Here is a 17,028-nt window from a genome sequence, read left to right as displayed (position 1 = left end):
ATCTCTTCTATTCCCTGCAGCAAACAGTAAGTTATTATAAGCTAAGAACTTCAAGCACTCCTTAGTAGAGAGTAATATTATGAGCATGCATCTTACAAATGGGGAGATGGAGAAATGTGCTATTATAGCAAACCATACATGTACCCAGCATTTCTAATTGCAACCAATAAGCGACTAAGTTTCAAAGTGAAAATATCAGTTTTAGGCAATGTCCATATTTTTAAAAACACCACACAACAGTATTAATCAATAAATGATTTGCTACTCAAATAAATAGAAAATCTGCATTTTAATGTCATATTGAATTTTAGTACATTTCAATCCAAGAAAAAAAATAAACAGACATGGTAATGAGTAAAGGATTATATATTACAATATGCCTTGTTATATTACATTTGTGGCTGTATGATAAAAAATAACTCTGGCAGATGGAATCTGAACTCATTAAGTAACTGTCAGGAATAAAGCATTAAATGCATTTCTGAAATAAGTACTTTATTTAATTTCAAAATCTTCAAACAGCATAAGACCATGGCCTTGTTTAAAAAAGTTTAGTTAACACTGAGCCAGCTGAATAAGTATTTTGAAAGGTTTTAAGATACTTAAAATAGACAATGCTTTCCCCAATCTTGCATCCAATGAAGGGCTGGATGATTTCTACAGCAGCATATATGGCTAAATCCATCATGAGCCTTGAACTAGAAATGTACACTACTGAAATCTTCAAGGAATCCAGCAAATTTCAGAAGTTGCTCACTTCATATGAAAGCAAGACAGTTATTGTATGCAAAAATATTTTTCAAACCGTTCTTAATTTTAAATTGAAATCTAAAGGCATGGTCTTTTCATTATAAAAAAAAAGTAAAGGTACAACAGAAACTCTAGAGGAAGGTTTTCAGCTATATTGATTTTCCGACCCTCTGAGAAAAAGGAAACAAACTGAAAAACAAACAAAAAAGGTTGATTAGTTAAGCTTTGTGCTCTAACCAAAGTACTTACAGTGATTTTTCAATGGGAAAAGCCCATGCTGACTGGGTGACAACAGTTCCAAATACTTTTTATTTGAAAAGAAAGAACACTAAAATTATCCAGTCATGCAACGTTTGTCTTAAGCATTCTGCATCTCTTTTCCAATCTTGTAGCTAAGAATCTTGTTCCAGTCAATCTTAGTGCGGGTAACTGGCAATTGTCGACGTAAGGCCTTGAAAGTAGTGTCTGACATAGTTTGATAATTCTCACTGATAGCAGTCTGTTAAACAGAGCAAAGAGTTAGAATTATTCAAAACAAAACTACACTGTAAAAAAGAAAAGAACTGAAACAGTGCCATGCATATACAGATAATTCAAATAATCACAGGATAATGTGTAACCTGTTGCCTCCTGTTCTTAAGTCTTACTAAAATTATGCAGTCTGAAAAAATTAAGATCACACTTGTTTACAACTGTCAAATGGGAGCCCAAACTCTGTCTTGGTTTAGAAAGTTAAATACAGGTTTTGAGAGCTAACAGCATTACCATAGATCATAACCTTAATTTTTTTTTTCCTATGGGGGTGATCAGTTTGCACATGCAGTACATTTAGGGTCAGCAGAATTTAAAAAATTCAAACTGATATCACCAATGTATATTTTAAAGCATTTTTAAAAAGTTGATTTAAATTTTCAGTTGTGGGAATTACTGACAGCAGATGTTGAGATTCAAAAAATTAAAGCTTTATAACTGTTAAACAAATTGCTTACATTACATCAAAAATTTGCAAAGTAAATATCTTTAAATCAAACTCAAATTCTCAAGTAGCATTATTCTTCCTTTGCCTCGCAGTAAATTTTGATTATTGATGGAAATATTTGTTTGCAAAATCAATGCTTAATGATAAAAATCCAATCCTTCCAAGACTAAATACGTGTAAGCACTACAAGTAACACTTTTAGTCATATGAATTTAAAGTGCACAATGTTATTTTGCTAAAAAGCACAAGTGGGATATAATTTCATGCCTGAAAGTGATCCCTTAGATCAAAAGTTTAATGAACATGAAACTCAAATTTCCACAAATGACTCCTAGAACAGTTATATTTTGCAAACTCTATAAACCTCATCCATTTGAAATACTTGTCTTATTCAAATAAAGTGAGGTCTTGATTCGCTTAGATGGAAATTTCCACCAAAATGTGAACTTCTTGCTCTGGTGAAATATTATCTACATATCAAGATGGGTCCATCCAGTCAGAGTATTTAACTGTGGACTTGCCTTTCATAAGAGGTTGTGCACTTTTGAAATTAAATAATGTGGATTACACTTGTGTCTAGAAACCATAGTGAAACTCAGGGTCCCACTGTGCTGTAATGACAAAAAAAAAAAAAAAATCTGCCCTCAAAAAACTCACAGTCTAATTTAAGACAAGACGCAACAATTAGGTTGGACAATCAGAAGGACTGGGGGCAGGAAATGCGGGTAACAGAGATAAGTTTTAGTTCTGCACTCTAGCTATCAGCACAATTAGACTGTCTTGACTCTGTTTCTTAAAGTTATAAAATGAACGGTATTATAGAAATAATCCTTAAAATTGAAATGAAACACCAAAACTGCATTAACTTACAAAAGCCAGTTTTCCTACTTCAGTAATATTACATGAGTTTTGGTACTCAGTCTAAGTGTACACAATATTAGGCAAAATTACACATTGTTTTACATACGAGTAATATATTTTGGATGTTTCAGAAGTCATACCTGGTATTCATTTTCTGCAGCCTCTACAATTTTTATAAATTCCTTTGCTGTTTGGGCTTCGTTCTAGGAAAAAAAGGATTTGTTTTCAAATTAAGTGACTCTAAAATATTAGAACCCTAAAAAAGCTGTCAGTGAATTATTCTTCTCCTGCAATTATAAGATGCTTAAAGTAGCCTCCAATAGCCAGAAAGTCTGTAATAGATTAATTGGGCTTTCATAACAAGTGTTATTCAGCTCAAGACTCAATTTGAAAAACTTTGTGCTTCCTAAAGCCTGAGTAACTCCATTTTTTCTTTGATATTATATTTTGAATGCCTGAGTTATGCCTTGGAGCTGCATTTCTCTAAATATAGTCCTTAAGTATAAACTAAGCTCATTACTGAAAAGAGGAAAAACTAGTGAATCTTAAGAAAATTTGCAGCAGTTTCACTGTCTAGTTACTTGTGGGCAAGTCACTATAGAACCATTTATAGAAGCCATGGCTATTAAATACCTGTGGGCAAGTGAATATAGAGCCATTTATACCCACTAAGGATAGTACATACCAAAACAAGCAGATCTCATTGAGCCCTTCTCCAGTTATTTTTGCCAAAATTATTTGTCAAACCAACAAGACCATAGAGAGATGCATTTGAAAGTACTCTACTATAACACTATATTTGATTATTCAACAGAAGTGAAAAATAAGTCTCTAAAAATACTGTAAAACAAGGGTGTTAAAATGTTTAATCTTTACCATAAAACTCAGTTTACACAGGGCAACCTTAAGAATATGAACAATTGATCAGAGATCCAAGAGGATTTCCAGCAAGAAGCTACTGCTGAGCTGAGCTGAGACATAAGGGATACTGGAACTTGGGAGTCTAGCTTGCACATTTTTAGGAGACTTGGATATAAGGATGCATCTGGAGCAACACATCCTAATTCCAACATTTTTAAATAGACTAGCAGAGAGCCTTGGCCAAGAGTCCCATCCTAAAAGAATGGGTAATCCTCTCTCCTTTTCTTCTACCAGGGAGTCTGCAGTCAGAATTTGATCTTATGGGAGATAACTTAAGTTAACTCCTTGAGGGGTATGCCTAAAAGGTGGCAGCCTCCAGATCTGCAAGAGGAGCTGCTTCCACAGAGATGGGAGGAGTTGTCTTCAGCAGTGGAGCTATAAAAAGGTTCCTGGAAATTACAGAAGAGGAAGAGGGGGAGACCAGTGGAGGTGGTGCCCACTTAGGGAAAAAGAAGAGGCCTGAATCCTGCAAAGAGGCAAGGAAGAGACACCTCATATGCTCTATTGAGTCAGACAATCTTTCCTGGATTAACAGCTTCTGCTCGGCTTCCAGAAAAAAAAGCCCATGTGCGTTGAGAGGGCTGAGAGACACTGAATGAATCTCCTACTGATTTGGCATACTTATTCATATCTGTCTTTAGCAAGGGAGCTCTGAAATTATTCATTTCAGGTCTGCTGTTGCTGGTAGGAAGCTGCTGCTCAACCACATGTTGAAGAAGAGGAGGGGGCCCAACAGCTAAGGCACTTTTCCTGCTCTCTCTAAGAGGACAGAGGGCTTTGCCGGTGTTGTATGCCTGAAGTCTAAATATGCCTGAAGAGGAGACACTTGTTGCCCTTCCCCCTGCTAAGAGGAAGGAAGGCAGGATGTTTGAGGAAGTGCTAAGCACCAAATATCTTGGTCCAGATTGGTCCTTCAGTATCCGACTGATATGGCAGGACAGGACCCACTGCTGGAACAGTCCCCTCAGTCTCCACTAAAGCAACTATCAGCTAAAGAACATAAGCAAGGATGTTTGTCCCTTTACTTGAGTCAGAAGTAATTTCCATGCCTACAACTTCTGAAATTTTATCATTTAGCACCACCCTTCCCCTCTCTGTATGCTGTTATTGTGATTGGAAAGCCAGTGAGCCTTTCTTTTTTTTTTTTTTTTTAAATATATATTGCTTTTAATTCACAACGTTCTTTGTTAAATCCAGTTTGGTACTCAGAGCCCAGTTCTTCATCAACATGTCATGACCATCTGAGATGCTTTCAAATTGTACTTTTTCCCATACCCTTCTGCTAATTTAATTTAATTGACAAGTTTATTAATGGACACCCCAAGCAGAAAATATGTTTATTCACTTCCTCATGCCTTCTACCAGTCATGGTATTTTATTATTAAGAGCAATTACTAGTTCATGCTCCACTCAGACAGCACCAGTCCCTATAGTGAACAGGCCTTAGGATGCAACTATTTCCACACAAAGGGTTATTTTTAGGCATCTCCTCCCTAATGCACCATAATAATCTCTATCAAAAAGGGACAGCTAAGAAGAAATAAGGCCTGTATCCAGCAGGTTTGGAGCCTCTCAACTGCAGAATATGTGAAGTTTTGTGTCTGCCCCCTGAAATGGATTTAAATGTCCATGAAAACAAAGGCCTGATATCACTGGTTACAGATAGCTTGAACTAGTATAGCCTAACACTAGTTATGGAATTCTCCCCTAACACACTGCTATTTTTAGAGCCCTCATCTTCTCCTAAGCAAATGCTGCCAATTGTGTGGCAATACTTGGGAGGGGAAGGAGAATATGATCAGCAGGTACTACAGACCAAACTCATTGCACATTCAAAATGTAATTCCATAAGCCATACAGCCACCTAAAATTAACAGTTTAGCAAGAGTTAGAGTAAGTGCAGATAAATAATAATAAGTGCAGATAGTTCAAACTAACTATAATCTCACAACTAAAATTAATCTGTCTTGTTTCTTTAAAAGTCACAAGCAAAAAGTCATGCAGCAAATTCAAATTACAGTATTCTGGAGGACTTCACAGAAGACAGCAGACATCTATACCTAAATGTACATGCAATGTAAAAATATTAGCTAGCTACTTGCATGTACAATTTTATTCACGTATTTCTAAATGGTGAAAGCATCTTATGTCAGAATGTCTAACCGGCACTGTTGTGTAGAATATGAGAAAACACACTTGCAGTGTAGAATACAAAGGCCAGAATTCACTCTGAGCATCAAAAGTTTTAACAGTGTCATATTAAATAATACATCCAAAACCTATACCAAAAATGTGTCACTTTAACATATAATGAGATCTTGTAAAAAGATAACTTACAGACACTGTTAATGAATCTTGTATGTCTTTATGGCTCACTAGCTGAACATTACCATCTTCATAATAGTGAACCTATGCAAAAGTAAAATAATAAATGTTATCAGTACTACAGATAGTGAATCAGCATGGTGGTAAAATGCCAACATTAGTCAATATGTAAACACACTTTTCTGGGGGAAGGGAGGGAGCTGTTGGTGGTGCATTTTCACTGAAATGCAGAGTTATACTTGAAGTGCTCAGCATGTATGTGCTCAGAGTAGCACTTTTCATGTCTAGGAATTTCTTTTGCAATTAACAGTTCATTTTATCCAAGCTACTTGCGGTAGCAGAAAGGTGTTCTTTAGGAGACTTTTTGGAAGCTACTCAAGTAGCGAGGATTGACTTTGTTCAAGGAGAGTTTTGGCAAAGCTTCAGGCTGCAGCGTGTTGTTGTCCTCCTTGCTCACCCAGACTGTTTGCTGGAGGCAGTGTGACATCTTGTATTAAGCAAGCCCAGGTGATCTTTCTAAAAAGAATTCCCTCCTGCACAATAATGTTAGTAACCTAACTAGTAGACAAAGTAGATTAAGTTTTGAAACTCTTGATCTTCCCCCACAAAGGTTTACTGTACTCCCCCCTCTGCCCTCAATTACAGTCCTACTAGTCTTAGACTTTTTAAAGGTATTAAAACTAATCTTGATAAAGTCAATGAGTTTAAAACCGGAGTGATTTGAAGACACTGAAAATGTAGGATTATAATGCAGAACACTGGTTTCTATGTGGAGGATTTAAACACCAATGGGAAATTAAAGAGGTACAGCTGAAGCACTTAGATGTAAGGTTATTCACAACAAATGACATGGTATTGAAGAGGAATGGATATTGTTACAATTTAAACTGGAACCTTTGGAAAATGCTAAAGATAAGAGGATTTTGGCCTTTAATGCCAGAATCAAAAGGAAATTATGATGCACATGCACTTGCAACTGAAACTGAGAGAAAGGTCTTGGAACTGAGCCTTGAGACAGAAAATTAGTATTTTTTTTTATAACCCTTTTTTTATATGGCTCTAGAGTTCACTGATTAAAAAAATGGGCAACTGAACTGTAAATTGTACCTAATAAATTGTGGGATATGCCCATCCACGATTACCTTTTTAATCACTTTCACAGAGGTACATCAATGGCACTGTATCAATATAAATGCTACTTCCAAAATGAAACAGAGGAGGAGAGGTGGGTTTTTTTTTTTTTTTTTAAGGGTAAGAGGACGTTCCTTTACCAGTTGTGGCAAAAATAACTGACACCATTCATTCACAGTTGAATTTACAGTGAATGAAATCAATTCTATTTTTTACCCCTCTAAACAGATGAAAAAGGTGCCATTCATTATCAGAAAATGAGTATTTGACACAGTTGAAGAAATGTTTCTTGAAAAAGAGACAGACTCTGCCCATGATGCACAGCAAATCATAAAACACAGGTGTCAGGATTCCTCTAGTAGAGGCTCCAACAATCGCTCTTTTGGGAAAAGCTGACTTTCTGCCTTCCCACAGGGACTGGTGAGGATGTACGTTAGTGATTTCTAATGTATATATGTATTCATTACTTTGGCTGCTCTTGTAATGAGTCTGGTACGGTATTCAAGGAAATGTTTGACTTTTTTGATAATGTAAACGCTGATTCTTAATCCTTTTTTAGAAAGTGTTTCCATTTGCATTGTAGAAGCAGCATACAACTCCTGGAACAAGGAGCATATTCCTCTCATCCTATGCCCTCAAGAGAAAATAGCCTAAAACTGCATCCAGCCTTTCTCTGACGAGACACCAACCCTTTTGATTCAGGAGGCAAGAGAGCCAACAAAAAGAAAAGAAAAGAAAACAAAACAAAAAAATCCAACCCCTCGCTCCACAACACACAAAATGGGATGAGTCTCCAAAGCCCACCATCATCCATTTTTACAATATTATATATATATTCATATATCATATTCACATATCATATATTCAAATCATATATATATGAATGCATGAATGAATATTTACAGACAGAATTAATGCCAGTTTATTTTAAAATACTGCAGAATGATTAATGAAATGAGTATCTGTTCCATTTTTTCTTGCACCACAATTATTGTTGCTATATCACCATGAGATTCCCGTGGTTTAAAAAAAAAACAAAAACCACACTAGAGACCTACTATACGCTGAAGTATACAATTTATGATAAGCCTACCTGAATTTTCAAGATGCCAGCCACCTGCGTGGTTGAAGGGGTGATTGCAAACTTCCATTCTGACCTCCAACGGCCATTCCTTAAAAATAAAAACAGCAGCTATAAATAAGGCAGGGAAAATAATTTGAATAAAATGTGGAATTTCAAACACCTAGTTTTGCACTACTAGTGACAAACTTAGTATTTAATTTGAAATCATTAAGGGAGGTAGTATGGGAAACACAATACTCTTACAAAAGAAAATCACTCATGGTTTTAAGACACAAACAGTTGAGAAAAACTCGGACTCTATGGGAACACTTATTGCTGCTTTTGGATACGGAGCACGATTTTTTATTCATACAGCCATTCTAACAGGAACTTTTTCTTTGTCTCTAAAAATGTTCCTCATTATTAATTATTTGCCAATTGGGCATGTGTAGCTGAGTACTATTTAGAGCAAAGGAAGACTCTGTTGCTGGAAATCTCCAGCAACGGTCACCTTTTTGCAGCTCGCTAGCTTTAGAATCTGCATTTTTATTTAAAAATATACCAAAACACCCATGAATCACTACAATATTAACTGTAGCTAAGGCTTTAGAATGCTCTGGCAGAAATATAAAGCTCCAGAACTGTAGGCATTCCTTCCATTACAAAGGAATGCAATAGTCCTCCCAAACCACTCAAGGGGAGATTGTATCTTTCCAGATGTCAGAAATACAGGTAGGCTACATTTCAAACTTTGCCTCCCTGCAAGGCATAAATTTCTGAAAAGGTTAGTGGATCATTCTATCAAGGGAGAGAAGGGGGAAAAAAAGAAAAAAAAGCTATATTAGGACAGCTTCTGGGCTGCCACAATTTCTACTCCGTGCATGTTTAAGAAACAAACAGTTTGGGTATAGCATAAACTCACTTTCCACAAGAAGATTAGCTACAGATTTTATTCCCTTTCAGAAGGTAACAATACAGAGACAAAAAAGCAGTTTAAGATGACCAAATAATTAATCCACACAAATTGATGTAGAAATGCTCCACTGAATGTATTTCACATGACAAGTTAATGTCCAAATCCATAATACCTTAGGCTATAATTTCAGAACTCAAAGTGCAAGCAAGGTAGGATTTGATAAGTACTTAGCTATCTTTGGGTGGGGTGGAGAGCATAGGGTTCTGAAGAAGCTGTTGGTTCAGTGTTCCTTGAGTCACTAGTTTCCCAGCTAGGCTGCTAGATGGCACTGTAATGCTACAAGTGCCAAAACACTGAGATCCTGACATCTTGCAGCTATAAGAAGCGCCAAAGGATCTGTTATAAACAGATGTTAACCACAGTGCCCTAACTAAACTCTAACTTGTGTTACTACATTCTGCATACCTAATATTCTTCTTGTTTCAATGTGAAGAACATATTCTTCACTTCCTGAACGGTTACAGGATGGTAACTAGTATTCTGCAGGTCATTAAATGACTGCAATATTTCACTCCAGCAGAGCCTACATTTTAGTGAAAAAGTCAGTCAATTCAATGGTTTGTAAAGTCCTTTGTCATCCTTCAGCATGAAAGGCGTTATCATAATTTAAGTTATAACCATTACTGTGTAATCTTTGCTGAACCAAGGATTTCTAGAAGCTTGTTACATATATACCAAAGGCTTTCAACTGCTTTTTAAAATGATTTTATGCAATTGTCTCTTTACTAATTTATCTATTTTATTTACTAGCTGTCAGCTGTTTTCCAACAGAATTTTCCATTGGAAAATTTCCATTGAAAAAAAATTAAAACGCATTTCACAGGAATGTGTCAATTTCATTGGCTCTTGGACTAGGCAGGTCTGCCTGTTTTTCTGCCAGCTTGGCTGCTATGTAGCTGGGAGAGCCTGGTAACTCAGGCTCTGAGAACCTCTAGTTTCCCTGATCTACAGCAGGAAGCACAGCAGCCCTTGAAGCCCCAACGCAAACCATATGGCTATCAGGGCTTCCAGGCTCCCAGCTTCTCAGTAGCCTGAGTTCTGGGCAGCTTAGCGAGCCTCGTCAATTTTGTTTGTATTGTGTATCCACTTCTCTTTTTAAGAGAAAAACCTCAAATAGCCATTTGGAATCTAAATGTTACTTATATTTTTGGACTAAAATCAATATTATGTCAATATATTCTAACCAAAGATAAATTAAAATCAAATTAATTCACATTTATAAGCTAGTCAGCATAAATCAGAACATTTTATCAGCTCATACTGGAATAATTATGCACATCTAATGTCGGCTTCCTGAACTAATGATGTAAGACCTCTCTTTGTAGATGGGAATGGAAAGATGTGCGTGCATATCGTGTTACCAAAGAGGGCATAGCACAAGAGATAGAGAATTAGTGTTCTCTAACAATTACATACACTAACTGTGGAACACTCCTCCTTAACAATAATAGCAAACCATTGCATGCAATTCAGACCCAACTCCTTCTGAAGCTATCCAGAAGTTCACTTCCAATGTTGCAAAACAGTCTTCACACAATTGTGAGTGATTTAATTTTAGTTATTAACCAGATAAACTTTTACAGAGCAAAAAGGAGAAATCCAAAGAAATCCAACTTACACCAGATTTTGGCTTTCTGTTTGCCAAAATCCGGTGAGTAAAGGCCTCGTGCATGTGACTATTCAGAGAAAATGAGTTAAAATACTGGCATTTTCCATTTTTTGCCAGTCACATCCAAAAATCCTCACTATAGGACTTCATCCTGAAGAGTAAAGAAATTAACAGGAGGGAAACACACACACACAAACAGGAGAGAGAGAGAGAGAGAGAGAGAGAGAGAGAGAGAGAGAGAGAGTGTGTGTGTGTGTGTGTGTGTGTGTGTGTAACTAAAAAGCCACATAAGGAAAAGTTAATCATTTTTAATTCTACTTTTTTGAAGACATTATACAAGATTCCACTCTTGCGTCTCTCATCTTCATAGCATGACAGAGGTTGGAAATTCCCTGGCTCTCAGACTTTAGGCCCTCTAAGGTTTAGTCATTAGGCTTGAGCACCTATATCTATAGCAACAAATGTGCTACTCTGATGGGAAAACTTCCAGGGAACTGTACATAAGAATTAAAAAGCCTCTGACGCTGATGGGAAAAATATCTGCTCTGAGTTTCTCTCTTAAATCTTTCCTACTGTGAAAGTTAAGTAATAGTAACTGATGACATTTTGCATCATCTCAAGTGTTTTGCTTGAGTTTCTGAAACATACTCTTCTCATTCTCATTTGGTGTGCTCTTTTGGAGAAGTTAAAGCTAATGGATTTTTCACTTTTTGTACAGCTCCTTTATTTTTTGGGTGGGGCGGGGGGCGAAGAAGAGAGGGGGAGGAAGCTGGTTTTCCCTTTACCTGGAAAAACAAATTCCTGGAAAGTTTTAAGAGATGGAGAATTTGAAAGACTGGTGAAGTTTCTTAGCCACCACAGCTTGTCCTTTTGACACATGTTGTTCTAGGATAGACTCCTATCTGGCCAAGAGGACTCATGAAGAAAAAGTCCTAACAAGGCATTTCTCTTTAGTTCTAAAAAAAGCTCTTTGTGTTAATGCTAGCAAGAACTCTCTCAAGAAGTTTGGATACAGATTTCCAGAAGTCATGGCTTGTCTTGCTCTGCTCCCCTCCCAATTTCCCACATTTTCTGAACAAAACTGACTGGGGGGAGGGGAGGCAGGGGTGGAGGGAGAGGGACACAGAATTGTGTTTTGCCTGGCAATATATGGCTGGATTCTGGGAGGGTATTTTGATCACTGATCAGGTTCACGGATTATTCTTCCCTTTGCCTTGTGAGGAATTGGTGGTGAATGACTCATGACCAAGGAGCTGTTGGGTGAAGCACAGGCTAATTACTACTACTGAAAGAATCCTGCTCATCTCCCTTCTGACAAAAAGGAACCATTAGTACCTCTGGGGTAACTGAGGCCTTAGCTATTGATAGTTTAAAGGAAAAATGCCAAGTGAGTGGAAACTAGTGAGCCCACATCCTACAGTAGACTTCCAATCCCCACTGGTTGCCTGAGTTAACCTAGGATACTCCTACATCTGTGAAAGGACTGCTTCTGGGACTGGCTAGGAGAAATAGAAAGTGAAACAGTCTCCTTTGACATTTCTTCCTTTGCCATTGGAAAATAGCTGTAAATTTCCTGGTCCTCAATTTGCTTTTCTTTGTTGACATCTTACAGCTAAGAGAAAAGGACAGAGTCTTAAAGCTAAAAACAATTGTCAAGGAAGAAAAAATGCAAGTAAGAAAAATCACTGGAAAGTCCAGGCAAAAGCGTGGCTGGGAATTTCCCAAATGCTCCACAAAATAACAGATCAGTAGCCTGCCATTTTGCTTCTTTTAGCAGCAAAGCTTTTTGCATAGCTCCTTATAGAAGCTTCTAAGTCACATAAAACAGATTTGGAACGTCTTCCCATAAAAAAAGGCGCACTATTCAATACTGAGGATGACTGGATATGATTGTGATAGAGTTACTTAAATACAGTGAAATATAACAAATACAGGATCAGTTAAGAACTTACCAAAAATTTTTTGCTTGGAACTGATGACTCTCTATGCATGCAATAATGGTTTGCTGTCCATCAACTGTTTTACCATATACCTTAATTGCAAATGAAAGAGTAAAGTCATGCCAAGTTTTGAATGAATTCCTTAACCAAATTATAAGTATCTTGTACAAAACAGATTTTTAAAAAGATACTTAGCTCTTGTATTGTACTATAATTCAGTGACATTACACTACAGAATTTTATCTTTATAACCACTTTCCATTATTTCTATGCATAAACAAAAGCAGCCAATAAATTAGCTTTAAACCATGCCTTGAGTGCTTGTATGATTTACAAAGGAGGAAAATTTAAGGGCTCAGTATTTGGAATATCATTAGACCTGGTCAAACTAAAATTTAGATGCTGCAGTACATAAAACTTTCAGATTGGCAATACACTAGATATGTCTCAGCAACTAGGGATTTTAACCATATAACTATGAGTGATCATATGAGAGAGTCTTCAAGAACAGTGCAACAATGGCTGGGTTTCAGACTATTCTTTGTCTAACTGGATATTTTAACTTTTTACTAGGGGAGAGGAAAACGGAGCAGTTAGACACCAAATGTACAACAGCAAGGTATATATTTGTTTCAGTATGTCTATGCCTCAGTATTTTGTCCACTGCAAACAATGGTACAAAAGAAAAAAAAATCTAAAAATCTAAGGAAATGGAATTGTAAAGCACCTAGCATGACTGATATCAGAATCAAGTGCTAATCTGATCCACAACAAAGAAAGGCTGTATTTTTATGAAGCCACCATTACCCACTTTTGCTTTTAAATGCTGAGGATGGGACAAAGTGCTTTCTCTCCCTTTATCTTGCCATGCTATACCCAAGGCTTTGTATTCTGTGTCTCCAAAGCAGCCCAAAAAAAGGCCATGAGTACACTTCATGTATTCTTAAAGAAACACACCAAAGACAAGATTTATTTACACCAGTCTACAAGAGGCATTAAATATTAAACCTAAAACCTTACTCCTCCCCCCCCCCATGAAAGAGTTAACTCCTCTTCACTTTGCTTACAGATAGATGACTGCAGCCATAGTAACTTAGCCTACCCCCAGCAGGTTTGTAGCAACTGCACTTCCAAACTGAATCTTTCCCTTATTGTTTGCAGTGCTGCTGTAGCCATGTTGGTCCCAGGATATGAGACAAAAGATGGGTGAGCTTGAAAGCTTGCCTCTCTCAAACAGAAGTTGATCCAATAAAAGATATTACCCCACCCACCTTGTCTTTCTAAAATCTTCTATTGTACCAATTTCTGTTGGGAAGATAAGCTTTTGAGCTTACAAACCTTGTCTCTAACTCCATTCAGAGTTCACTTAGTTACAGTGAAACATCAATCCCTGTTTACTCACCCCCATAATTATCTGTGTTTTCTTACCAACACCACATTCTCTAGAAGAAGATATAGCAAATCAATGTTCACTAAAATTTATGGTACTTCAGAGTCTAGTTCCTTTATGTTTGGAACCTTACAGATGTAGAATTGAAGAAGAGAAGGAACTGTTGCTGCAGAACTGCCTACATTTTATAAAGACTCACTGGTGCTGAAGAGTCTCTCCCCGTTCCCCAACTCCTGCAAGACTGCACATTCAAATTACATTTAGCTATGATTTCAAATTGGCCTTTTCTTCCAGTTGAGATTAAGAATTTAATTGCAGGTGTAAATAAGAGTAAAAATAAGTCACCATGCAAAATTCAGACAACTAGATTTTAAATAGCTCCTCAAAGCAGAGCCTTTGTCTTCACGAACAATGCTTAAAATGTTCTCAACAATTCAAGTAATAATGTTAATATGATTTAGAAAAACAAATATAACCAATCAATAACATCATCAAACATTAGCCAGACAGGTATCTCTGCTGTCACAAGCAGAACAGGATTTGGGACTACTCTAAATTCTCACACTTTGATCTTGGAGCAATACAAGAGATACCACTGAGTCTCAAGAGGCTAGTGAGTAGCCGATGCTGCACAATCAATACCCCCAGAAGCTTCAGGAGCATGTTGTTGGGGACAAGGAGGGTAAGAAAATATATGATGATTGTAGATGGTGCAGAGTGGTGGGTAATGAGAACACTAAAACTGAAGACATTCCCACCTATGACTTTAAGGGAATGTCTATACTAGACTTTACTTTGTGTTTACATTATCTTGTATTTCAGATACCAATATTCTCCTGCAGACAAAAATGTAAACAGACAAGGGAGACTTCAATCCCCCATCATTTCATAGCTGTCTAGTACTTACTGTGCAGACACCACTGGGGTAATGTTCTTTCACATAGGCTCTCATTGCAGTTTCTACTGAATTTCTCCAGGACTCAACCGCATTTTCAGCTTCATGTGGCCTAGGATCAGTAGCCTCCTTTCTTAAGTGATCAAATTTAAAAGCTATCTTGTTTTTTGGATCCAAAAATTTTCCATTGCCCAAATCACCGTGTTCTGTTATCAATACCTGCATTACAAAGTTGTAGTTGTAACCTACTTTTATTTTATTTAAAATATTTTTCACACACACACACACACACACACACACACACACACACACAGAGTTTGGTCTTGACATCATTACACCATTCAACACTGTGTAACCCCACCAAACAAAGGAAAAAGACTAAACTGTGCCAAGGTGAGGCTCATCCAAATCTCATGCTTTAAAACTTAAGATGTGAACTAAGTTCATGCACAGCAGAGGCAAAGAGGGGGGATGTAACAGATATTAAACAGCAGCAAACCTTGAGTTCTCATCTAGTTTACCCACATTGTAGCAAATGCAGAATTCATATATTAAATGGAGGTCTTGCAGTGTCCATGAAATTAGTGCATAATAATATTTCAAATTCTATATTAGATTAATCTAATTTTTAAAAAGATAGGGGGTTTTTTTGTTCATGATGTAACTATAGGGCAGAGTTAAGATTGTTTAGGTGACTTCACTCTGCATCTTACAGGATTAGAGCACACACTGTTTATATTGACCCCACACTGCTTATATTGTAGCTCTTTATGGTTTACATTATAAACAGGTTATTAACTTGGAATATTAGCCAATGCATATTTTTGCAAGAAAAGAAAACCAAAAGTTCTAATATCATAGCATACTCCTTAAACTTTAAGAAACCTGTTATGAGTTAATATTTCATTGTATGCATACCTGTTCATCATAACCTTCAATTTTCACTGGAGTAAACTGATCCAGATTGTACTGTGCAAATGCACTAAAAGGAAAAAAAATGCATATCAGGTTTACCACACCACCTGTTTTGCAATACATTTCTATACCATAGCACAGGAAAGACATTTTACAGAATAGTGTACTAGTTTAGTACACTGAAGTGCCCAGGATATATCCTGACACAAAGCAGGCACACACAAAAAAAATGTGTGCAGGATCCAAGAAGTCTATTTTTTTTCCAAATGAGAATGAAAATTTCTGTCCTCTAAGGTGGAATCTATTTTTGAAGTAATTTTTAATATATAGTGTTGATATATATACAGAAAGCTTTTAGCATAGAGGGTATAAGTATTAACCATTCAAAAATCTTGACAGGTTTAACCAACAGTTTAAAGATATGGTGCTGCCTAACAGAAGGAGCACTGAGACTCAGGAGACTTAGGTTCTATTCAGCCACTGCCCTGATAGGTGACCTTCGGCAAGTCACTTTGCCACTACGTGCTTCAGTTTCCCCATTTGTAAAATAGGGATCACACTCATCTCCTTTCTAAAGAGCTTTGAGACCTATAGATGAAAAGTGCTAGAGAGAGCTAGGTATTATCAGAGTGCAAGAGCTGAAATATTTTGAGTAAAAATCTCCAAACTTATGGAGGTAAGTACAAGTTCACTAGATGTGGTCCATGGCACGGGAAAATAAAGCAAGAGTCTACTTATCACTCTCCCTCCACCATCACCCCCCATTCCACCAGCTTTGGGAACTTATATTTACACATAATTTTTCATCCAAGAGTCCCAAATAGGCTCAAACTTACAATTTACTTTGTAGTGATAACTTTGCCAACCACTGCAACACTATACAACTTTTTATGACAAGAAGTGAAGAATATCTCCAACTGAAAGTGGAAGGGAATTTGTAGATAGGCATGATGCAAGTTACCCAAATAAATAAATAAATTATATAACACCCCTGCAAAAAAGTGCTCTAGAATCGTTCATGAACACAAGATACAGGACTGCTTATGCTTTATCCAAAGAGACAGCACTTATAGGAGCACTGCTCTCATTAGAAAATTGCTCCAATGTGGTTTCTATATTCAAAGGGCTGATTCAGTATTGACAGAGCACAGATGACAGTCATCGACACTACTTCTGTAACGCTTGAGTTTTTCTTGAATATCTCCAATCAAACGAAATAGTTAGCGTTGGTCAATAGTTGATTAGCTCTGATGAACACACAGCCAGAGTCACA

At 36.9% G+C, this 17,028-nt stretch overlaps 1 protein-coding gene across 1 annotated transcript in view; it reads right to left on the bottom strand.

Annotated features, from left to right (window-relative positions):
- Nucleotides 1-270: 270 nt before the first annotated feature.
- Nucleotides 271-17,028, bottom strand: part of CAPZA2 (capping actin protein of muscle Z-line subunit alpha 2) — a 44,991-nt gene continuing 28,233 nt past the window's right edge. Inside the window, exons 4-10 of the mRNA XM_038421294.2 lie at nt 15,759-15,822; nt 14,853-15,059; nt 12,568-12,647; nt 8,061-8,139; nt 5,849-5,920; nt 2,731-2,793; nt 271-1,249 (exon numbers count right to left, since the gene is read on the bottom strand). Coding sequence (XP_038277222.1) covers nt 1,109-1,249; nt 2,731-2,793; nt 5,849-5,920; nt 8,061-8,139; nt 12,568-12,647; nt 14,853-15,059; nt 15,759-15,822 — 706 coding nt within the window. The 3' untranslated portion in view covers nt 271-1,108. The remainder of the gene's footprint in view (nt 1,250-2,730; nt 2,794-5,848; nt 5,921-8,060; nt 8,140-12,567; nt 12,648-14,852; nt 15,060-15,758; nt 15,823-17,028) is intronic.

This window comes from Dermochelys coriacea, chromosome 1 (genome assembly GCF_009764565.3).
Source record: "Dermochelys coriacea isolate rDerCor1 chromosome 1, rDerCor1.pri.v4, whole genome shotgun sequence".
Lineage (NCBI taxonomy): Eukaryota > Metazoa > Chordata > Testudines > Dermochelyidae > Dermochelys > Dermochelys coriacea.
The sequence above is the reverse complement of the archived record's forward strand: the minus strand, read 5'-3'. Positions and strand labels throughout refer to the sequence as shown.